Source organism: Piliocolobus tephrosceles, chromosome 10 (genome assembly GCF_002776525.5).
Source record: "Piliocolobus tephrosceles isolate RC106 chromosome 10, ASM277652v3, whole genome shotgun sequence".
Classification (NCBI taxonomy): domain Eukaryota; kingdom Metazoa; phylum Chordata; class Mammalia; order Primates; family Cercopithecidae; genus Piliocolobus; species Piliocolobus tephrosceles.
Window position 1 is genome coordinate 87,042,558 of NC_045443.1, and position 24,707 is coordinate 87,067,264.

The 24,707-nt window shown below is 35.5% G+C and overlaps 1 protein-coding gene across 2 annotated transcripts in view; it reads right to left on the reverse strand.

The window, feature by feature from the left end:
- ATP2B1 (ATPase plasma membrane Ca2+ transporting 1) overlaps window positions 1-24,707 on the reverse strand; it is a 119,112-nt gene that overhangs the window by 32,429 nt on the left and 61,976 nt on the right. For both annotated transcript variants that reach the window (XM_023221990.3, XM_023222075.3), the window contains exons 3-11: window positions 21,706-21,903; window positions 14,794-15,048; window positions 14,579-14,704; window positions 10,433-10,573; window positions 7,657-7,695; window positions 6,418-6,579; window positions 4,211-4,425; window positions 1,578-1,820; window positions 2-243 (exon numbers count right to left, since the gene is read on the reverse strand). In XM_023221990.3, coding sequence (XP_023077758.1) covers window positions 2-243; window positions 1,578-1,820; window positions 4,211-4,425; window positions 6,418-6,579; window positions 7,657-7,695; window positions 10,433-10,573; window positions 14,579-14,704; window positions 14,794-15,048; window positions 21,706-21,903 — 1,621 coding nt within the window. The remainder of the gene's footprint in view (window position 1; window positions 244-1,577; window positions 1,821-4,210; window positions 4,426-6,417; window positions 6,580-7,656; window positions 7,696-10,432; window positions 10,574-14,578; window positions 14,705-14,793; window positions 15,049-21,705; window positions 21,904-24,707) is intronic.

Here is a 24,707-nt window from a genome sequence, read left to right on the forward strand (position 1 = left end):
CTTTTTCAGAATTATCTCAGATGCACCTTTGCTGAATATTCGGTAACTTCCATCTGAATTTTTCAGAACAGTACTCATGGATTTCCTAACAGAATTGAAGGTGTAGACTTTGTACAGTGCTTCTTCTGGTATTTCATTTCTAACATCCTGATAATCCCGTTTTAAATCCAAAAGAAGTCCCAACAAGGCACATTCAGTTTTATTACCAACATGACGAGGTAATCCACCCTCTTTCTCTGGGGGCTATAAGAGAAAAAGGTTTAGTAGCTAGTATCATCTCGTTTCTCTACGAACATTTAATTTATAATGTAAAACAGAATGCGACATTCTAAAATAAAATTACAGAACAATTGTCTAATATCAACACTTTAAAGAAGGACACAGAAAAGTAAGGTAGAAAGGAGCCTGGGGTGAGAATGACATGGATTCTAATCTCAGTCCTGCCACTTACTAGCTACATGAAATTTGACAATTGCCCAACTGCTGTGGTCCTTGGCTTCAGCATCTGTAAAACAGGAGCACTTATGACCCCAAAACTAAATGATATAAGATGTATAAAGTTTACAGTTGGTTCCTAATACAGAGTGGAACTTAATTTTAATTTCCTTTTCCTGTTTTCACTTAACTTTAATACTAAATCATTCAGAATTAAATCTACTTTACCAATTTTTATGGATTAAAAGTACATGCATTAAAATATTGTTCTCTTAAACGCAGTGAGGAGCTTTATTTCCTTCACAGTACCTTCAGAAATACCACCTTACATAATCATCACAATGGGATTAACGGCCAATGTGATCATCTTTACTCAGTAATTAAAGAAGGTAGCTCAGACTTTCAGCTAGTAAAAGGCAAAGTTAGATCTAGAACCAGGATCCCATAACTTTCCAATGCAATCATCCAGTTCATGTATGTTTTCCCTAATGAACAGCTTGCAATATTATTTTTGTTAACCATTTTCATCCATAAATCACTAGAAGAGATTAAGTCAAAAATAATATTGCATGCTTTCTGTTATAAATAAGATTTCCAAAACTTGTAAAGTTGAAAATTTTGTTTTATATGGTGGCACTTGTCTAGAATTACTTTACTGCATTAGTTCTACAAAGGTCTAAGCACCACCTTTTAGGTAGAACTACTGAGAAACCAAACAGAGCACATGGCAAGCATACATAAAACATGTTATTTTAAGTTGAAATCAGGCTTCAAAATTTTCTCTAAGTTGAGAGCTGACCTACTATAGTAAGACAGCTTGATCTTTCTCAAAAATGAGTTTAACAAGAATTTAAAATTAAATACATGTTCTGGTTATAAGGGTGGAGAGTTTCTGAACACAGGAAATTCAAAATATAGGAGGAGAAAAACGTAAGTTAACAATGTTTATGTTGATCAGCAGACCTCACTCATAACACAAATTTAAAAACCATTATATAAATAAATATATGCCTTTTAAAAACTTAACACAGTTCAGTTAACTTTACACACAGTAATGGTGGGTCTGAAGACGTACATATAGTCCCATCATTATAGATTTAAAAATTAATTTTCATATATATAAATTATTTCAAAAACCTTACCAATATTTTTGATGTATAAGCACAATTCACAGAAATTCCTGTTACAAGATAGGACAAAATATTTGGTGGAATAGCTTCTGGCTCAGGAACCTTTTTATAATGTTTTTCATTTATGTAAGCTTGAACAACTGTCATTCTGTTCATTGTCAAAGTTCCTGTTTTATCTGAACAAATAGCTGTAGCATTTCCCATGGTTTCACAAGCATCCAGATGCCTTACTAAGTTATTATCTTTCATCATTTTCTACATTAAAAAAAAAAAAACTAGTTAAGCTGCATATAAAACCAATCACCTCATTACATTAAAATGATTATAAATTGTTCTAAAATTAGAACTAAAACACCCAGCTTTCTATAAATATAATGTATAAAGTATCACTGTAATACTAAAATTTTTTTTTTTTAGCATATATCACCTATTAAAATAGGCTAAACACAGTGCTAGAGCTTTCTGGGGTTTCAATCATTTTACTGCTGCATAACATAACCTAGTAAATCCGTTCAGGTACCTGCATCCATAAACAAATAACACTGAATATATTATATGTCTCCAACGGTTTTTGCAAAATGTCCTCACATTACAAGAGCAATGACAATCTGTACAGTGGTACTTATAGTAGTGTAAGAGTGTATTAAAGGATTAAGCCTCCCTATGAAGTGGAAAACAAAAGATTCTTACATCAGTGCCAAGGAAAAAATGGCTTTTATCAGCTAAAATAAAGAGCTTGTGGGTATGTAGTTGCTTGATATTTTTATTATTAATTCTGAAAGAGTTAACATATCAAAACTAGAATGAGTCATTTTTTAGCTGTTCTATATGCTGGCAGACTTGGCATTTTCATCCTTAGCAGCAAACTGTGTCTCACTTCTTTCTCTCATTTACAACAGAAAAAATCATTTCTAAAAAAACCAACAGTTTTCACAGTAGTTTCATAGGGCATTTAAGCTAAAATACCTTATAATTAGTTCTGAGCACTTAATGTGGAATGGGTTAAAAACTATATGAAGTTATTTTACAAAGTGTTTTCTGTGATGACTAATATGCAAGATACTGCAAAAAAAATTGGTTCCTTGAAAAAAATATGTGAAAAACAGATGCGTACTTCCTAAATTACTTGTGATTTACATAGTAAAGATTAGAAGAATGAAGTTTTACAGTAAAGAAACCATGTTCACTTTTGTGAAACACTAACAGAGAATCCATAGAGACTATAGTTCTGTGAAAAGAACAGTAATTGGTAACATTAGAGCTAGATAAACATCTAATAAAGGCTTAAAAAAGTAGTTAACTTGTTCTTACTAATTTTATATTCAAAAAACATAAATCAATCCTACCAGTATCGTTCCAATCAATTGAAAAATTAGTATCATTAATGACTACTCAAAATGAACTAATGACAGTTTGGTAAAATGACTGTTCTGTGTCCAAAACTTGTATTTACCCCAAATATTTCAAATTACTTTAAAATATCAAAAAAGGACAGATGATTGATTATACTATATTTTATCACTTTGATACATTTACCAATTTATTTTTGAAACGAAAGTTGTTAAATGCCTGAAAAGAAAATAAACTCAAACAGTAAGCAAAAAAACATTCTTATCAAGACAGGTATAATAATGAAGAGTGCAAAGGTAGAAACGATGACTAATTAATTAATATTGCTCACTGTCAGCAACGTTTCTTAAGGAGCACTAGTAATTAACATTTGAAAATTTACAAAAGCAGCATTCTTCGTTTGGTTATAATTTTTTACCTGCAAGATCATTTTGAAAAAAAAAATTCAAAATTGTCCAAGCTATGTTTAAAAAAAAAAAAAATCCAATCCACCTTTTCCGTAAGATAGAAAATTGATAAAAATAAATTAATAATCTTCAAAAAGATTATTACTTTAAGGTAAACAGCAGTAAGCAAAGCCATCAAAGCTCATTTCTTAGTATTCTACTTGGAGAACAAGAAGGACTGAGCTACTGTAAATCAAGTGGTCAGAGGAAGGTGACACTTGAAGAGACCTTATGAATAAAGAAAGAGAGCAGGTTACTCAAAGGAAGAACAAGTGGGCCCTGAAGTAAGAATACAGTTGAGATATTTGAAAATCATTAGGAAGATTGGTGAGGTTGGGCCAGAGGAGCAGGGAATGAGCACTGAAAAGTAAGTAAGCAAAGGCCAGATTGGCAGGGCCTTGCAGGCCTTGATAGAGTTTGCATTTTACTCTAATTGTCATGAGAACTAACTGAAAGGTTTTACACATGGAAATCATAATTTTTAAATTTGTTTTTATTTTTAGAAACATGAGCCTAACTCGCTCACCTTAATTTTACAGATGGGAAAGAGGAGGTGACGTGACTTGACAATATAACTATCATGTAGCGAAAATCACGCTAGAACTGTGCCCAGTAGAGTCGTGCTTAGTACTGTGTCAAGGCTGCCCTATGTGGAATGCACAGGTCTCTTACAGAGATATTCAACTGGTGGGAGGTACAGGGCATCAATGACAACATTTCTAGAGAAAATAGTGTACATTTATGAAAGTCCTCACTTTCAGAAGCAGAAAAGGAGGAACTAGATGGGCATTTTCTACACCAGCTAAGGCTTTAAACATAACAACGTCTACTGAACAATTTTCTACTTACTTTGACTGAATAAGCCAGTGAGATCGTGACTGCAAGTGGAAGACCTTCTGGCACCGCGACCACTAACACCGTAACTCCAATAATGAAGAACTTCACAAAGTACTGTATATAAATTGGTGTGCATTCAGCAAGCCATGGTCTTTTCTGAACCCAGAAGGTGTCAATGACAAAATACAATACTAAAATGATAACTGTGATGGCAGACATCAACAGACCTTTCAGAATAGAAAGAAAAATGTGATTATTTAAAGTTCCAGACACTAACCACTGCCAGATATATATTAACCACTGTAAAGAGTTATAACTTGCTCGATAGTACTGAATTTCTCTGAGAAATTGTTACTTCTTTCTTGTACCTAACTTATAACTTGACATTGTCAGATTCAATTTTTTGCTTCCAAGTACAGTCTTGTCCCCAGGAGAACTGGGAGAAAAACACTTAGGATTCTTTCCTTAGACTTAATTATATCTTTGGCCTTGTACTGAAACTGAGACAAAAATAATACGCAATGATAAGGAAGTACCCAAAGCTTAGAATAAACTGGTGCTTTACATGTTCAAGAAGCAAGCTCCCTAATGCTTAAAGAGAAACTGGTAAAAATCTGATCAATGGGAAGACCTGGAATTAAATACTCAATCCATGTTTTTTTAAAAATAACATTATAATAAATAAAATTACATAGTACGAACTTATTTCTTCAATTTTTTTTGCTCTATCCTTACTGTTTCATTAACTTAGTAAACCAAGAGTTAACCATGTATCTTGTGGGATACTCTACTTTTTGACAAGTGTATGAAAAAATAGGGCAGCTGGCTGGGTGCAGTGGCTCACGCCTGTAATCCCAGCACTTTTGGAGGTTGAGGTGGGTGGATCACCTGAGGTCAGGAATTTGAGACCAGCCGGACAAACATAGTGAAATCTCATCTCTACAAAGATACAAAAATTAGCTGGGCATGGTGGCAAGTGCCTGTAATACCAGCTACTCCGGCTGAGGCAGGAGGATCGCCTGAACCCGGGAGGCAGAGGCTGCAGTGAGCTGAGATCGTGCCACTGCACTCCAGCCTGCGTGACAGAGCGAGACTCCGTCTCCCACCCCCAAAACCCCCCAAAAAGAGGCAGCTGGGCACAGTGGCTCACGTCTGTAATCCCAAGACTTTGGGAGGCTGAGGTGGGAGGATCACTTGAGCCCAGGCATTTGAGACCAGCCTGGCCAACATGGTGAAACTCCATCTCTATTAAATTTACAAAAAATAGCCGGGTATAGTGGTGTGCATCTGTAGTCCCAGCTACTTAGGGAGCAAAGGCAGGAGGATAACCTGAGCCTTGGGATGTCGAGGGTTCAGTGAGCTGTGATCATGCCACTGTACTCCAGCCTGGGTGACAGAGTGAGACCCTGTCTCCAAAAAAAAAAAAAAAGAAAAAAGAAAAGGTAAGTCCACATATCTGGTTCTAACATCCCAATCTAATGTCTACTAAGTGGATTTACCACCTCAAATTCACTCTTTTCCCCCAACACTATACATGAATCATATTACAAAGAGCAAATATTTGCTATTAGATAATAAGCATACTGAGGACAGAAGCAAAAACGTCACTTTTTCCATCACACTCCTAGATAGTAAAATGATACAATTTAAGCAATTTCAATAATATATGCTTATTTATCCACACAGTGTTCTTCCAAAAAGATACTACTGCTGGAGGTCATGCTGTTTTTAACCTCAGAGCGCTGCTTTTTCCCTTAAAGAACAGCTGTATTAACAAGTATTTTCTAGTGATGGCAGTGATGTAGTAACTTCAGCAGAACTTTAACATTAGAGACATAACTAAAAATTCTCATAGATAACCAGTAAAAAGATGAGCAAAATGTGTGATGAAATTTTATTAAAATACAATTAGTTCATCTTAACTGAATAACCTCACAGGTTGCCTTTTCTCCACTTAATGCAGAAATTCAGAGATGAGTGCATAGACTTGTAACTGGACAGATTTAGGCACTAATCCTAACCCGACCGCTTATTAGCAAATTGTAAGTACCTATAGTAACTCAAAGGGCCTGGTGTACTGTAGCTAGAAGTGAAAATATTTCAAACTACCCTTCTATTCACAAAGCAACAATTTCCAGGCTTAACTGTGTCAAAAGACAATTTTTAAGCAGAAAGCATATTTAAAAATAAAACACTTTATTTTCTTCTCCATATCATACCTGCTTTGCCAATCTGAACAGCCAGTTTTGTAAGTTTCCCTTGTAAAACAGATTTTTCCTTTTTTGGCAAATTTGCTTTCTTTTTATCTTTTTCATCACCATCTCCACCTTCTTCACTTTTCAGTGGCTGCATTTCCATGGCGGCACCATCCTGGGCTTTTGCTACATTTAAGAGCAAACACAACTTCACCATACTTTAAAGGCACATATCATTATTAACATTTTAAAGAAATTTTAAAAATCAGTTTCTTACAGAAACCAGTAAAGGTATAAGTATTCAGCTTTGTGAGTGTGTGTGTGTGTGTGTGTGTGTGTGTGTATGTCTACACAGAGAAAATAAGACAAAAGTGACTTTAGGTTGTGAAACTTTGTACCAGATTTGAACATGTTGTGCTAGGTAATGAGGATGACGCATATAGGGTCCTTAAACTAAGAATTAAAGAATATTAAATTTCTTTCCTGTGCGTTATGTTAGGTAACATCTAAACAACATAAATCCTTCCCCTATAATTTATGACCATGACATAGAGATTATGTATAACCGTATGTATACAGAAATATGCATATATTTATGGACTCTTAAATAAATGCAACATTTATGCTAAATATTTTGTTTCTTATGCATTTTTGCTACTAACTATATAATAACCAATGTTCACTTAAGTTGAAAGTTAATCTACATAAACTTACCCTAATCCCAAAATCTAAAATACTCCAAAATCTGAAACTTTTTGAGCACTGACATGACACAAATGGAAAATTCCACACCTGACCTCATGTGATGGGGCATAGTTAAAACTCTGTTTCATGCACAAAATTATTAAAAATATTGTACAAAATTACAATCAGACTATGTGTAGAAGGTGTATATGGCAATGTATAGATAAATTTCATGCTTGGAGTTGGGTCTCATCCCCAATATATCGCATTATGTACATACAGATATTCCAAAATCCGAAAAAAAAAAAAAAATCTGAAATCTGAAACACTTTTATTCCCAAGCATTTCAGATAAGGGATACTCAACTTGTACCACAAATCATACTTAGAATCTTATTACCATTAACATTGTAGTGATAACAAGACTAAGATAACGGCAGGAAGAAAGGTTAATCCAAGCTAACATATATTGTTGATTTTCCCTGCCACACGTATTTTACTTTTGAATAAATATGGTACACAGTAGATCTTTGGCTATACTGAAAACAAGCTCACTGTACTTTTGTCCTCCTAAATTTACCTTTGTTGCGATTCTCAATAGCTCCATCTTGTTTCTTATCTGTAGGAACAAAATGGGAATTAAAGCTTTCCAAAAGAAATGAATACAGCCATGCTAAATTATGCAGAAGTAGTTCACATTTCTATAACAGTTGTTACACAATGGTGTGTGTGTCTACAGATTAGAAAACATTTGACTTGTGATGACCTGCTGGGTCAATCACTCCCTAAGTCTCACCTATGGGAGAATACTGCAAAATAATTTAGGGTGTCTATATTTGTTTTATTTTTCCATAAGACTTTACTATTTTATAAGCTGTAACAAACCTAAATATGATACAGAAGATTTTAAAACCAAAACCTAAGAAAGCAGAAAAGGGCAGGGGTGGAGAGGGAGGAGGAAGGGATGTTATAAAAAGACAATGGGCAGCCGGGTGTGGTGGCTCACGCCTGTAATCCCAGCACTTTGGAGGCCGAGGCAGGTGGATCATCTGAGGTCTGAAGTTCAAGACCAGCCTGGCCAACATGGTGAAACCCTGTCTCTAGTAAAAACAAAAAATTAGCCCGGTGTGGTGGCATGCACCTGTAGTCTCAGCTACTGGGGAGGTTGAGGCGGGAGAGTTGGTTGAACCCAGGAGGCGGAGGTTGCAGTGAGCCAGGATCACGCCATTGCACTCCAGCCTGGGGGATAGAGTGAGACTCTGTCTCAAAAAAAAAAAAAAAAAAAAAAGACAACTGGCACACAGGAGAGTGCTGATGAGACTGAGGACAAAAATTTTATGTACAAAAGATAGGAGAGGCAACTTAGTAAAACTAGAATACGAATGTACAGAATAAACCAGTAAGACTACCAGGTAAGGTAGCTCTCCAAATCAACTTATATTTGGAAAAAACAGAAAGATGAGCGTATCTGAAGCCATAAAGTAACGAAGGAAGGGACAGGCCTATTGTCTGGAGTAGGAACTACAATATTAAAAATGACAAAGAGCAGCAGAACCATTCAGTCTATATTCTTCTAGCTTCTTTATCGAGGAAAACTATCTTCAAACGGAAAACATGGAACAAACATGGTCAAGAAGGAACAGAAGCTCAAGATTGATGAGGAGATAGTAAGATAATACCTCGCTACTTTTAATGAGCTCAAGTTTGGAGAGACCAGAGGGCCACAGTCCAGGCCACTGAGGGAACCGAGACAGATTACCCTGGACTGCTTCTGAGTAATCGCCAAGGTAGTCAAGGGAATGGGAGAAGGGCTGGAGGTCCACAGATGAAAAAATGTTGCCCTGTTCTTTTAAAAACAAAACAAAACAAAAAAAGGGAGTCAACAAATTAGATGTTAATTTCTGTGGAATGTTCTGGACTAATAAAATCAGTGTATAAGACTTAGGGGGAAAAGGAGCTTACTGGAAAAGACACTGTGGAATAAAGTGAGGATGCAAGCTTCCCTTCAGCGTCCAGTGACTTTCAACTCCTGTGTATTAGGATGGAGCACAGCATAAAAGAGTAGACTCTTGAGCCACAGAAGAGGGTGGGACCTGCCACTTACTAGCACTTTGATCTAGAGCAAATGACATAATCTCCATAAACCTCAGTTTACTCATCAGTAAAAAAAAAAAAAAAATAGTCTTTATACAGTTGTGAGGATTAATGAGATAGTGCATGTAAAACACTTAATAAATGGAACCATTATTGTGCTGGTTTTCAAACTGCATTCTACTCAGCCTTAAGAAACCTATGGAAGCACATTGAGAGCTGCTTCAAGGAGGACATAGGAAAAAAACCTAGAATGGGGGGCTTGCCACCTGGATCTGAGTCTAGAACTTTTCACATACATTTTTGTTTCAAATAGAGATTTTATAGCTAATGGCAAAACTCAAAGAACAAAACAAACCACTCAAATATTAAAACCACTGCTGTAGTTATAGCAAACCAGGATTTTAGCCAGGCCGTTATTTTAGAATGTTTCAAAATATTCATGTGAGAAACAACAATATGGGTTTACTATCCTAAATAACATTAAATAAATCTAAGTAGCTAAACCACAGTAAAATGCTGTCAACCTAAAGGGAAAAGACTCCAGAGGGGTGATCCTGAGTGGGAAAGGAAGGGTGGTACAGCAGACACTTTGAAGCAGGGTAGGGAGGGCTTTTTAAAAGTGGCATGCCCCTAACTATGAGATTCTGAGATGTCTCTTACGTATAACAGCTTCTTGTGAGACCCTTGTGGATAAATGGTATGATTATCAAGTTTGCTGATAACAGAACACTTGGAGGGACAGGAGATACAATAGATCAAAATTTTAAAAAGATTGTGTTATCTAATGATGGGCTGAATATAACAAGAGAAATGTAAGGTGTCAAAGTGAAGTCCTAGTCTTGTGTTAAAAAACCAAGCACATTAAGTATAGAGTAGAAATGTGAACAGTTGAAGAAAACTAAAAGCTCAGTGAAACCAAAATATAATATGGCTGATAACGAAAGCTACTGCTAAAGTAGCAGAAAAAAATCCGCAAATAGGTAGTGAGAGTTCAATTCATTTTGCTGATCAGATGACAGGAGAGATTCTACACCTAGAGAATAAACAGAAGAACGCCAATGCAAGTATTCAAGTAGATGCTGAATTTCTCTGGCCATGGTAAAGGGGACTGATGTATTCTCTAAAGGCTCATGCTACTAAGTCTAAAAGAAAAATCTTCTTTTAATTTTTTGTAGAATTTTTCATACCAGACTCTCTGGAAAGAAAGTATTAGTTCTTAGAAATATTTCTAAATACCAATTATAGAAAATTGTTATTCTTACTTTTCTTTTCCTTTTTCTTCTCATCTTTCTTCTCTTCCTCTTCACCTCCAGCTCCAAGTAAGGTAAAGATAATTCCAGTTTGAGAATTTACACCTACAGCTGTAACTACCATTCTTCCAGAGCCTTCCATTACATGAGTACCTATAACCAAAAACATAGTTTGTTTTTAAAAATTCTAATAGATTTCCTTGTTACACCAAATTTCAAACTTTGGTAATACTGTTTTTAACATACTCAACATTTAGGGAAAAAAAAAATATATATATATATATATATTTTTTTTTTTTTGAGACAGGGTCTTGGTCTGTCACCCAGGCTGGAGTGCAACAGTGTGAACATGGCTTACTACAGCCTGGATCTCCTGGGCTGAAGTAACCCTCCCGAGTAGCTGTGACCACAGGTACATGCCACTACACTCTGCTAATTTTTTTTAAAAAAATTTTGTAGAGACAGGGTCTCTAAAGGCTCACTATGTTGCTCTGGCTGGTCTCAAACTCCTGGGCTCAAGCAATCCTCCCGTCTTGGCCACCCAAAATGTTGGGATTACAGATGTGAGCCACCATGTCTGGATCAATAAAATAAACTTAGTAAGACATTAAATAAAACTTATTTCTTATACTTAAGGTTTTAACTCTAATCAGTCATATCCAAGTTCAAAGCTCAATCTACTACTCACCGTATAATATTAGGTAAATTGTAACAACTCAGTTCCCTGTCTGTACAATTCATAGAAATATAACGAGATTTACATTTCTCATATAAACTTATAAATGTAAAGTGTTTAGCATACTGCCTAGAATTTGTAGGGGTTCAATGAATGCTCATTATTAATTGTAACCTAAGGTATGAGGGACATTTCTCTGAGAAAAACACTGCTTATATGTATCAATGACAACCAATTTCACATTTCCCACACCCAACTTCACAACCTCTACCTAACACAAGCTTTCATTTCTGCCCATCTTCATAATTGCAATAGCCCCCTACTTAGTCTCTGTGTCTTCTCAGTTTATCCTGAAATCCGTTGTAATCTTCCTAAAATGTGATTTCATCATATACTTCTCATGGCTCAAAAACTTCTGATTCTTCGTTGCCTACTGGATTGAGTCCAAAGTCCTCACCTTGAGACCAACCCAATCTTACAAACTTACTCATCCGCTACTCTAACACAAAATTTCATTACAGAAAACTAGGAATCAGAGATGAGAACGTGGACTAAATTCTGACTACGTCCATCAAAACAATTTTGCATGTTGGCAGGCATTACTATTCTAATTTTCTAGAAACTTGCCCAAGGTTATACAACTACTTTTTTTTTGTAGAGACAGGGTCTGTGTCACCCAGGCTGGTCTCAATAATTGTCTCCTGTCTCAGTCCCCAAAGTGCTGGAATTACAGGTGCGAGTCACCGTGCTCAGCCTGAAGGTTATACAACTATTAAATAAATGTCAAGGCAAATATTCAGTCCAGGTCTGTCAGAGGATAAAGAGTATATTCTTCGTTAGTTATAATGCTGATAAGTTTGCTTACAGTTCTCCAACTTGTACATCCACATCTCTATATTTTTCCTGATTCACTAAAAGGCTTCTAATTCCTCTAATCTTTTTGTTAGTTTTAAGGAGTCTTTAAAGTAACTTTTTTTTTTTTTTAACACTAAAGTCTTCTTTACAGTTATCACTGATTTGTATTTTATTTCGTCATTTACAACCTTCTGGAGCATAGTGAACGTAGTAGCATCTACCACAATCTTATGTACCAAGTTGATGCTCAAGGAATATTTGCTAAGTACGTTCATAAAATATATGTACTTACTCAAGTATTTAAGAATCTATATTTGGCTATTAATTACTGAGTAATTCATCCAAAATTGTTATTTAGGCCTCTGCTTTCTTGCTTTTAAAAATCTATATTAATTATTTCACTAGTTATTAGCTTCTTTGCCAGTGAAAGTGCAGGGAAAACAAGAAATACAATTCAAGATAGTGAAACAGTAAGTATTATGCATAACAGACAACTTATTTCTTTTAACAATTCTGGTTTTTTCCAGACTCTAATGTTTTAGGTTCTATTTTGCCTTCCCACAGGTAATCAGATGTTGGCAGTGAATGTGCTCAGGCAAAGTAAACAGTTTTAAGTCTTGGTCATATCCCCACCACTAACTGAATACTGCTTTTAAAAATCTAAACTTAAGAAGCCAAGAACAGCAGTCAGAGATGGCATCATGAGAGTAAATTTAAAAATAAATGCATGTCATGCTTTTTAGTACATTTTTGGAATAGGGAAATAAATGCAGAAAAACTTTCCCACCCATATTGCGATAAGGGACTCTACAAAGTTATTTCAGTCTTTTCTTAAATGTGGGAAATGTATAGAGTTCTCCTGGTACACTCGGTGTGTCAGGAACCTGAGTCTATAAAGCTTACCAGTCATCTCCGTTAAAACAGAAAGGACCAAAGTTCAGTTAAAGGAAATCAACCTGAAGAGCTAAGCACTATGTAAATAAGTGAGATGTACATAAAAGTCCATGCAGTATACATAGCAAACAGGAGACTATCTTAATTTGTTACACATTGTGGTCTGGTTAATCTGTGATGGTAAGGTATGATTAGATAGCTTCCCTCTCCTTTGGAAAGGTTATAGATTTTATTTGGTTAACATTAACTACAGTTTCTTAGAAGCATAGCAAGGTAAGTAGAATGAGTTAATACATTATACTTATATATCCAAGTTCTTTCTGGCTATTTGGTATAAATTACAAGCACACCAATACAAAGAAAAATCCAAACAGGGTGTGAATGTCCTAAGTGGCACAGGATATTGAAAGTATACACATCTCAAGATTTTTTTTTTTTTTTTTTTTTTTTTGATGAAACGTAAGTCTGTATTAGAATTGGAACTTTTATCCTATTTATAATGGTGTTTATAAGTGTAATTACTCTGATTTTTTTGCAATAAGACTTTGTGGCCAATATAAATGTGTCAGGTTCTTCGCAATAGGCTTCTTTTGGCATGCATTTATAAATCTTAAAAAGTTATGGTTAAACTTAGGTTTTGCTCCAAAGTTGTGATTCTAACTTATTTGACCTTTGAGGATATCACAGGTTTGACTCTGGTTTCAGCAGCAATCATCTAACAATGTATAAAATGTTGACAATCTATCAACATCTGATAATGACAGAAGACTTCATGTAGAAGGCTACATTTGGCTTTCCCAAAACTCTAGTATAAATTCAATCTAACAAGTACAGTTCTGATAGACAATTTCATAAATTCCATATAGAATACTGAGAAATTAAGAACAGGAACCTTAGAACCTAAAAGTTAAAAGAATTAATATGATTTGGGGGTCAATTTGTGGTATTATAGCTTTCTCTCATCCAGTGCTTTGCAAGCGAACTTGTAATTTTTCCCACCACCCCTTCCATTTAATATTTACTTAGTTCAACTTAGTTCAAGCTATAACAATGAGGTTATTACAAGAGCCTGCCATGCTATCACCCTCCATTTCAAACAGTATCCTCACCTATCCTTCCCTTTTCCAACCCTAGAACGTATCTCAACCATTTGCAAATTCAATTCTGACTACATGGAGGTATGACTGCTAGACTTACTGTTGGTTAGTCACATAATACTAAATAGTTTATATCTCAAACACATTCTTCAGCAGTTAGATGAAGGAGTTGGATTAGGTAAACTTTAAGGATTTTACTAGTTCTTAAGAAAAAAAACCTGTCCTTCATAGAGCATCACAGAGAATTCATTAATTTGCTTTAAACATATAATCATTCTTTAATTTTATACTTCAATAGGCATTAAAAATAATCATGATACAGAATAACACACCAACTCAATAGATATCAATAGACCTATACTGCAGTTTTATCATTGCACTAGCACGAATACTGAATCTCAAATCTCTTGAGTTTTTGGACTCTAGTCCCTCATTTGCAAAATATACCTCTGCATTCAAAGATTTCTAATGTTTTCGTCAGCTTACCAAAAATAGTCTCCAAGGATTACAATGGTAGAAGGTAGCATAAAATAGATTCCTCTTTATATTATTGACTCTTAGGAAAATGGTGTTTGCTTACAATGGTACATAGTTGCAAAAGAGGAAAGTGTTCAAAGATATAAAAGAAATTTTTACCTGATAGAAGTAAGGGATCCTTATCTAAAGACTTTTTAACATGATCTGATTCACCAGTCAATGAGCTTTCATCAATTTTAAGATCGTTGCCTTGAATAAGTATGCCGTCAGCTGGAAGAAGATCACCTAAAATAAAAAGCAATGATATACTAAACTATAAACAAGATTACGGTAATTTTATGTTTAGTGTCAGATGTATTGCTCTTTTTACTTACCATATTTCACTTGAGCAATATCTCCAACAGTAATGTCAGCTACAGGTATTTGAATGACCTGACCACCTCTGATGACAGTGAACTTCTGTTCTTGTTCAATTCGGCTCTGCAAACCTCTAAACTGTTTTTCCTTACTCCAGTCATTGAAAGCTGTTACTAACACCACACACACTACAGACAAGAGGATTGCAGCTCCTTCAATCCAACCAGTTTCACCTTCACCTTCTTCTTCCCCAACAGAAACTTCTCCACAAACTATTTGGAAAGAAAGAAAATGCTTATCAAAAACATTCTGAATTGATGACAACATACATATAATAAGTCTAAATCACATTTTTGTGTTAATTATGTTTACTTTATCAATTTTACTTACAGCAATAAATACTCTATTAAATTCAAAGCATTCTGTAAGAACTCTATGTCACTTTCAAGTTCCCTGCTTCTGAGATTCTCAATCTCAGGAGAGGGAGGCAGTCTAGGTAGGGTACTAGTTAAGAGTAAGGACAGTGAAGGAGATGAAATATCAGTCCTAAGGCAAGTTACTTATTTTTGAGACTTGGTTTCTTTATCATCAAACTATGATACCACCAGCTATTCCAGAGTTATTGTGAGGATTAAATGTGAGGATACCGGTAAAGTAAGTACAGCAGTGGCTAAGATTTTGGAGGTGGCGGGGGGAGGGGGAGAATGAGCCAAACTCTATAGTCAATAATGGTGAAGAATAACAGAACAGTGCTTTTTGACTTCAGGCTGTAATCTAGTTGTGAGTCCAAAATCAATTCAGTGGCTCATGACCAGCATTCTGAAAAATGAAACAAATCAAAATAGAAAGGACATATATGTAGTAAGGATAAGTGTTATTTCCTGAAACGCTGATTACTTATAAATTCACATGAAGGAATACAGGCTTCTGGGTTGCTATGTGAAGTTATTTCTTTGTGAATTGAATTGAAATGTCTGAAAGCCACTGGTTCTCTTAAAACAGACAAAACAGGAGGATTATTCAGAAGAAAATAATGAGTAAATAAATGACACTAGAAATGATGAAAGCGTGTTCTAGCATGGTGAGCACAGATTGAAGAAAACATCTGAGGTGTGAGGGCGCTGACTAAAAAGCAATCTGGGAGGGAAGACAGGGAATGAAGTAAGATCAATTGGGGATGAAATGGAAGATTTGATGTGAACAGTTACAAAAAATATCCTGAGAACCACAAGCAGGATTCAATTGTCGATGTGAGGTACAAGCAGGATAATCCAACAGAACCCCCTCCAACCCAAATACCAGAATTTCTTTTTTAATTATTTTCAAGCTCAAGAAATCACCTTGTGTCATTATGTATAATAACCAGTTAAGTGATTTAAAGATTTACATTTGGTTTAACAGTCAAGGCTGTAAGAATGACTCTCCCCGCTCCATTCTTCCCTCTAGCCAGAAGACAGGAGATTAACTCCAAATTAGAGCAACTCTGGACTCAGGATCACATGATAGAACACCATATGCTGACCACTTTCACCAACTTGGAAACAGCTAACATATTATCCAAGTGAAGCATTTTACTGGGTTTTGATGTCATTTATTACACAAAAAATGCAATACTTTATAACAGCATACAAAAACAACATATTGACATTAGACAATGGAATTTACCAGTCATATTTTAACAAATACCTTTGCATAACTGGTGAGTAGGTATCATGAAAATGAGTACGATTTAGTAACTACACTTTTCCCACTTGGATTTATATAATGTTATGTTTCTTTTTAGCTATGAGACATTAAAGTCAACTTCTGAAATTAATCACTTAGATCTAAATCAGGTTAACAATAATGTTTTATGGCTACAAGAAAAAAAAGCAAACGTTAAATTTTAATTTTTTTTTTTTTTTTTGGAGACAAAGTCTAACTGTGTTGCTTAGGCTGGAGTGCAGTGGTGTCAATGTGGCTCACTGCAGCCTCAACCGCCTGGGCTCAAGCAATCCTCCTACCTCAGCCTCCCAAGTAGCTTAGACCACAAGGCGCATGCCACCATGCCCAGCTCATTTAAAAAATTTCCTGTAGAGATGGGATCTCGCCACGTTGCCCAGGTTGGCCTTGAACTCCTGGCCTCAAGCAATCCTCCCGCCTCAGCCTCCCAAAGTGCTGAGATTACAGGTATGAGCCACTGTGCCCAGTTTTATCTTTTACTTTCAATTTCTATTTTTTCTATATGCTAAAAATATATAATTTATATATAGTTATAAATATAATTAATAAATGCATCATTTGGAGGTATGTGCTCATTTTTTTCCCTGATAGAGTAAATAACCAAAAAAGTTTAAAGTCCAATGCAACAGAGGTTAAGGAGGGGAAAGAATTACGGACTATTATACAATTTTCAGTTCTAAATGTGACATGGATATCCATCACTAAACTACTGAATATTTCAAAAGAGAAATGGAAACAAATTAATGACATATTTTATTTCACATATAGTTCTCTATATCATATGGATAAGACCAAAACAATCTTGAAATAGATGGTACAAAATATAAATCCTTTCCTACTGACAATGATTACAAATTTTTAGAGGAGTTATAGGGGAAAAAGGATCAAAGTTACAAAATTACAATAGCTTAGTTATATATATGTATAAATAATAAAGAATTTTAACAATGTTTTCAGTAAAGTCCAAGCTCAAATAATAAAAATCTATATTATCAAAGATGATCTGTTGTAAATATATTCAACTGAGAGACATGCACAATCTAAATTCAGTCAATATTCTCTACCACAAGGCAAATATTCCATGTTAAAACCTCCTAGTTGAGCTATTCCTTGGGTGATGTATCAAGTTTGTACATTAATAGTATAGAGAAATAGTTCTCAAAGTGCTGTCGTGAAACCTGAGGGGGATTCCTATTTTCATAATTTGAAGACATAATTATTGGCCTCATATTTCATTAATGTATAATACAATTTTCTAAAGATTACATTGCATGTGATAATGTGACATAATAAATACAGAAACAGGAAACCGAGCTATCTTTAATTAAGCTGGGCATTAAAGAGATATGACACCACTCTTTACATTATTTCATTTAAAAATCCATTATTGGGGGTACACTTTTCATCAAAATGTTATCTATGTGAATATACAATAGATTATTATTTAAAAATGCATTGATAAATATTTTGTCCAGCTTTACTGCAGTATGATTGACAAAACTGCATATATTTAGGGTATATGACAAAATATTTTGATAGGGGTATATATTGTGAAAAGATTACCACAATCAGTTAACATACCCATCACCTCATACAGTTACCTTTTTTTGTGGTGAGAAGACATTGATAAATATTCAAAAATTTTTCCATTTCAATTTAGAATATACTAAATATTTACAGGAATAATTCATATAATCAAAAGCTCTTTGGAGTCCTCAATACTTCAAGAGTTTGAAGAGGTCTTGAGACCAAAAAGTTTGAGAACCCCTGTTAAGTGCAGATACCAGTAACTATAGATTTATTTATGGTTTGGGCTATAGTATATATTTTCACATTAAATAATATTAGTAAGACATTTTGATCATTTAGATTTCTATGACTGTAGATTTACAAATAGATTCCTTTTAAGCAAGTTACTACACCTCAGTGTTGACATGTAATATGACAAAAAGATACACGTAGTGTACTAATAAACGATTTTTAAAAATGCAAGGCTGGGCGCGCTGGCTCACGCCTGTAATCTGAGCACTTTGGGAGGTCGAGGCGGGCAGATCACCTGAGGTCAGGGGTTTGAGATCAGCCTGGCCAACATGGTGAAACCCCGTGTCTACTAAAAATACAAAAATTAGCCAGGCATGGTGGCGCATGCCTATTGTCCCAGCTACTCAGGAGGCTGAGGCAGTAGAATCGCTTGAACCTTGGAGGTGGAGGTTGCAGTAAGCCAAGATAGTGCCACCGCACTCCAGTCCAGGCGACAGAGCGAGACTCTGTCTTAATATATATACTGTCTCTCTCTATATATTTTATATATATATGTCTCATATACTTATTTTATGTATATGTCTCAATATACATATTATATATATAAAATAAAAAATAAAAAATGCAAATACTAAATAATTTTTCACCATGGAACAAAAAATCTTTATATGTTTCATTAAGAACTTCTAGTGAACTCTGACTCTTTTAAAAGGGCCTTACAACACCGACAGCTCTAGATGATCTTTTCAGTTGGATTTTAATACCCTGTATCTACTTTAACAAATTCAGGAAAGGACCTGTCAGTACATCTTACAAAGGAAGCAGTTTGAATTCCAAAAAGATTTGTCCTGGACCTTGCTGGTAATAAACTCCACTTCTTGAAAGTATTTTTCTTTTGTTTTCTAAGAAAACTAAATTGTTCAAAGTAAAAAGCTTTTATTAATCTGCTAACTCAATTCTAGAAAACCAATACCCAATATTCGATAGTGACAGCTAGATGGGTGGAAAACTGAAAAAAATCAGCTGTATGTTGCTTAAGATGATATGACCCCCCCTTTTCAGATACACACATATATCTATGCACCATCATACATTTACATATATGAGTGCTCATAGACACATGGACACATATTTAAAATCTTAAAGGATTTGGGTACAGCAAGAATCTCTAAGAAGTGGGATTTCTACTTTGGGAGGCTGAGGCGGGCGGATCACAAGGTCAGGAGTTCGAGACCACCCTGGCTAACACGGTGAAACCCCATCTCTGCTAAAAATACAAAAAATTAGCTGGGCGTGGTGGCGGGCACCTGTAGTCCCAGCTACTCAGGAGGCTGAGGCAGGAGAATGGCATGAACCTGGGAGGCAGAGCTGGCAGTGAGCCAAGATCGGGCCACTGCACTCCAGCCTGGGTGACAGAGTGGGACTCCATCTCAAAAAAAAAAAAAAAAAAAAAAAAAAAAGAAGTGGGATTTCCAGTGAATATTATTTTATTTGGACTGTCTTCGCCCACCCCCATTATTATTTTTAAACAGTAAAATAGGTACTACTTATTTAGTAAAAATAAATTAAAGTTTAAAAATAATTTAGCTCAACACTGACAAGAATATTGTCTAAATCCCTTCTTATCTATAGGGATTTTCAACCAGAGGCAACTTTGCTCCCTATGGGACATACAGCAAAATCTGGAGACGTTTTTGGTTGCCTCACTTGGGGTGGGGTGCAGGATGAATATGGTGGCAAAGAATTTTGTTGCTCAAAATATCAGTAGTGCTGCTGCTAAGAAACTTTGATCTATACTAATCTCAGATAAACTGGTTTATGCTGTGTCCAAATTTATTTAAAGAGAAAGAATAGAGTCTTACATGAGCCTAGGTACATCTTTTAAATAATTACATAATCATTGATAGAGTCTGGATGTTTGTCCCCTCCAAATCTCATGCTGAAATGATCCCTAGTGTTGATAGCAGAACTTAGGGAGAGCTGTTTGGATCATGGGGGTGGATCCCTCATGAATGGCTTGGTGCCCTCCCCATGGTGGGGAGGGCACCAAGAACTGGTCCTTTAAAAAGCCTGGCCCCTCCAGGCCACCTCTTGCTCCCTCTCTCTCCATGTGTTCTGCCTGCTCCTGCTTCGCCTTCTGCCATGACTGTAAGCTCTCTGAGGCCCTTACCAGAAGCAGACGCTGGCACCACGTTTCCTGTACAGCCTGCAGAACCTTTTCTTATAAGTTAGTCAGTCTTAGGTGTTCTTATACAGCAATGCAAACAGACTAACATAATTACCCTACCGAACTTTTAGAGTTAGCAAGTATCTCTTCACAACTCGAAAGGGTATAGGAATGAAGCTTTCACAAACAAAAATATTCTGGTGAATCAGCCTTTTGATACATAAAATACTATTGGTTTATTTTGTATTATAGCTACTTAAATATAGTAACCAAAATGCATGCTAGATTTCCAGCCAGTTACATAATCTACCAGCAGAATTATTAATTTTAAATAAATTTTTTAAAAGGCAGAAAAAGATTTAAAAGAGAAAGGGACAGAAAGATAGGAGGAAAAAACATTTGTAGGTACACGTTAAAGCAAATCTACCACGCTATAATGGATTTCTCTGCTGGTTAGGATCCTCTGCACAGGTTGAGTATGCCTTTTCTGAAATGCTTGGGACCAAAATGTTTTAATTTTTTCAGATTTGGGAATATCTGTATATATATAATCAGATATCTTGGGGATGGGACCCAAGTCTAAACAAGAATTTGTGTTTCATACACACCCTATACACATAGCCTAAAAGTAATTTTATACAATATTTTAAAAATAATCTTGTATATGAGACAAAATTTGTGGTAAGTACTTATGTGTGGAATTTTTCCACTTGTGGCATCATGTCGGCACTCAAAAATTTTGAATTTCAAAGCAGCTCGGATTTTCATACTAGTGATGTTCAACCTATAGTATAATGGCAAGGAAATTTTCTATAATAGCAAGGAAATTATCCAAATAGTGTATATAGCAAAATACTTGAAGAACTTGACTAGTAATGCATTTGGGAAGAGAATAGAATTTTGCTTTCATAATGACATTTTCCAAAAGAAACCAAAAATTAAAAACTAAAATTGTTTCATAGTATAGTGTTCTAAAAAATTTAAAAACTGTGATAGCAAGGACCATGTCATATACGTGGCATAGGTCTGTGCCAAACACAGAGTAAGCATATATGGATAGGTTATTTCACTTCTGTGCCTCACTGTAAAAGGGAGGTAACACAATCTAATTCATAGGGTTACTGTGAAAATTATCTGAGACAATATACTTAAAGTACTTAGAACAGTGCCTAGCACATAGCAAACATCAATAAATGCTGGCCAGCTATTATTATGCATTAACTAAATGAATTAGCTGAGCTGGCACCAGACATGTCTTTTTTTCCCCCCATTTACTTACGTGCATTATCCCCTTCTGGAGGCTGATAAAAAGAAAGGCCCAATGATACTATGGCTGCAATTTCTAATATAATTAAAGTGACATCTTGTAATGCTTCCCATACTAATTGAAGAAAGGTTTTTGGCTTTTTAGGAGGTATAAAATTCTTTCCAAACACTGCTTCTCTTCTTTCTAAATCTGCAGGGTTTCCACTTAAACCTAATAAAAAGAAACAAATTTCAGTGAACAGTTTTACTTCTTACAAATGAAAATATGTATTTTTATTCAAAATACCTTAACTCATCACTCTAGATTGCAATTCCTAAGACCCTACCAAAATGTTTACTTTCATGCTTTAAGTGTACAGAATTTAAATCACTGAAAAACATGTGCAGGTCTTTAAAAGAACACTTTAAGTAGATAAGTCAGGACTGGACTAAGAATTTTCACTTTCCCAACTGCTTATTTTTGTTTGTTATTTTGTTTGTTGGTTTTTTTGGGACAGAGTCTTGCTCTGTCACCCAGGCTGGTGTGCCGTGGCACAATCTCGGCTCACTGCAACCTCTGCCTCCCAGGTTCAAGCGATTCTTCCACCTCAGCTTCTCGAGTAGCTGGGACTATAGGTGCATGCCACCACACCTGGTTAATTTTTGTATTTTTAGTAGTCACAGGGTTTCCCCATGTTGGCCAGGCTGGTCTCAAACTCCTGACCTAAGGTGATGCACCTGCCTCAGCCTCCCAAAGTGCTGGGATTACAGATGTGAGCCACCATGCCCGGCCAACACTGTTTATTTCTGATCATACTATCTTATACCATCTTGTATATGTTAGCAATCAGAACTGTTATGACAGTTCGATGGTTTTCATATTGGAGTTAAACATTTCCCTGACCTTAGGATATTGCCCTCACAAAACTGGGAAGTTTATACATAAATATACATACACACACACACACACACACACATATATATATACACACACGTATATATATGTATGTATATTTGGTTTAGTTATATAGATATAGACATAGATTTGGTTTGGTTATTGCACCATAGACAACAGTGGAAGTCTGATTTTTTACTCTCATTTGCTGAATAACAGTGAAAAGTTAATCTATCACAAGCTCTAAAGGCTTCTCTAAAATGTCTCTGCTACATTGATAAAAGACTTGCAAAGTCACATAACAGGATACTTAGGATGATCTTTCTTAGAAGTGATAGGTGGTGCTGTTGAATGTACCTATTGTCACTTAAGGTAAAAGGTATACTGTAGGACATATACTGTAGGATGTAACATTTATTGTTTAGACTATGGAATTAGAAAGATATGAGGAGGTTAAGACAGAGCTAGTGGGATGAACATCCATTTTGCCATTCCTTCACCCTACCGAGTAAGTCTTTAACCTTGTTGATCCTGTCAAACCCAGACATATCCCGATTAGTTAATGCAATGCAAAGTGTGTACATATGTACATTACTGTGGGAGTGTAACAGTACAGACAGCAGTGACAAATGATATTTTTCCTTAGTCTGTGTAAGAATGCTAGAGAAGCCAGGCACAGTGGCTCACGCCTATAATCCCAACACTTTGGGAGGCTGAGGTGGGCAGATCACCTGAGGTCGGGAGTTCGAGACCAGCCTGCCCAACATGGCGAAATCCCATCTCTACTAAAAACACAAAAATTAACCAGGTATGGTGGTGGGTGCCTATAATTCCAGCTGCTCAGGAGGCTGTGGCACGAGAATCACTTGCACGCAGGAGGCCAAGGTTGCAGTGAGCCAATATCACGCCACTGCACTCCAGCCTGAGGAATAGAGCAAGACTCTGCTTCTGAAAAAGAAAGAAAGAAAAAGAATGCTAGAAAAGAAGGCAGAGATAAACAGGGTTAATACCATTTTTGATTTCTCATATTAAATCTAACTTCAATTTGTGTTTTTTGGCAAGAGCCTATTCCAAGAGAACATCAAAGGAGGAAGACAGGAAAACAGCAGATTACTGTAAGACTCTCAGCTTTAAGTGCTTTAACTATTAATCTCACTGCTCAGGCAGGCAAAGAGTAGAAAAGGGAATATAAATACATTATTAGAATAAATAATGAGAAATGAACATACAGCTTTAAAGTAATTATCTACTTCATTGAAGGATTCAACAAGATTCAAAGATTTCAGAAAACTATCTCACTAGCAATTATAACAGGGTCCATAATGGGCAGTATCGAAAGTATTTTAGATTTCTCAGTTGAAAAAAAAAAAGACTTATCAGTTGAAAACTTCCAAAGAGCTCTAATCTTTCAGACAGAGTCAATGGAAAGCAAGGCAGCAAAGGACTGCAGTAATAAGGATGAGATTAGTCTATGGGTAGGTTTGTCTTGTCTTGTGTTTGAATGCTCTTATTAGCAAAAAGAAAAAAAAAATGGAGATAGTGGTTGTATCAGCCTAACTCACAGTGTATAAAAGACTACCATTTACTGAATACATATGACATACCTGTAACACCTAATAATTATCATCACTAAAAAATAATTGGCCAAATCTTAACTTATATTGGTTATAACAGGGACCAATATTTTGTTACCACTGAAAAGAACAGTCACAGAGCTTAAGATAGCTTTAAAACATATCTTGAAGAGAGTATGGGAAGTAAAGGTCTTAAATGCTATTATAATTCCTCTAAACTACCAACACACACAAAAGCACACACCTAGGACACCACACCAATAAAACCATCTAGTACAGGAAGCAGAAGACCTAGGTTCCAGTTTACCTACTGAAATCTTGTGCAAATCACTTAACTCTTTGGGGGTCAAGGGAAGTCACTAATATCAGCTGGTCAAACTTACAAGGTTGTTTTGAAGAACCAAAAGAGAAGGTATACACAGTTCATAAATCATAAACAGGCCAACTCTTAAGTGGAACACAAATTATAAACTGAACACTAAAGTAATGAATTAATTCAATTTGGGGGACAATTAATTTCTATTAATAATAAACTTACACAATCTAAATATAATAAAATGAACAGTT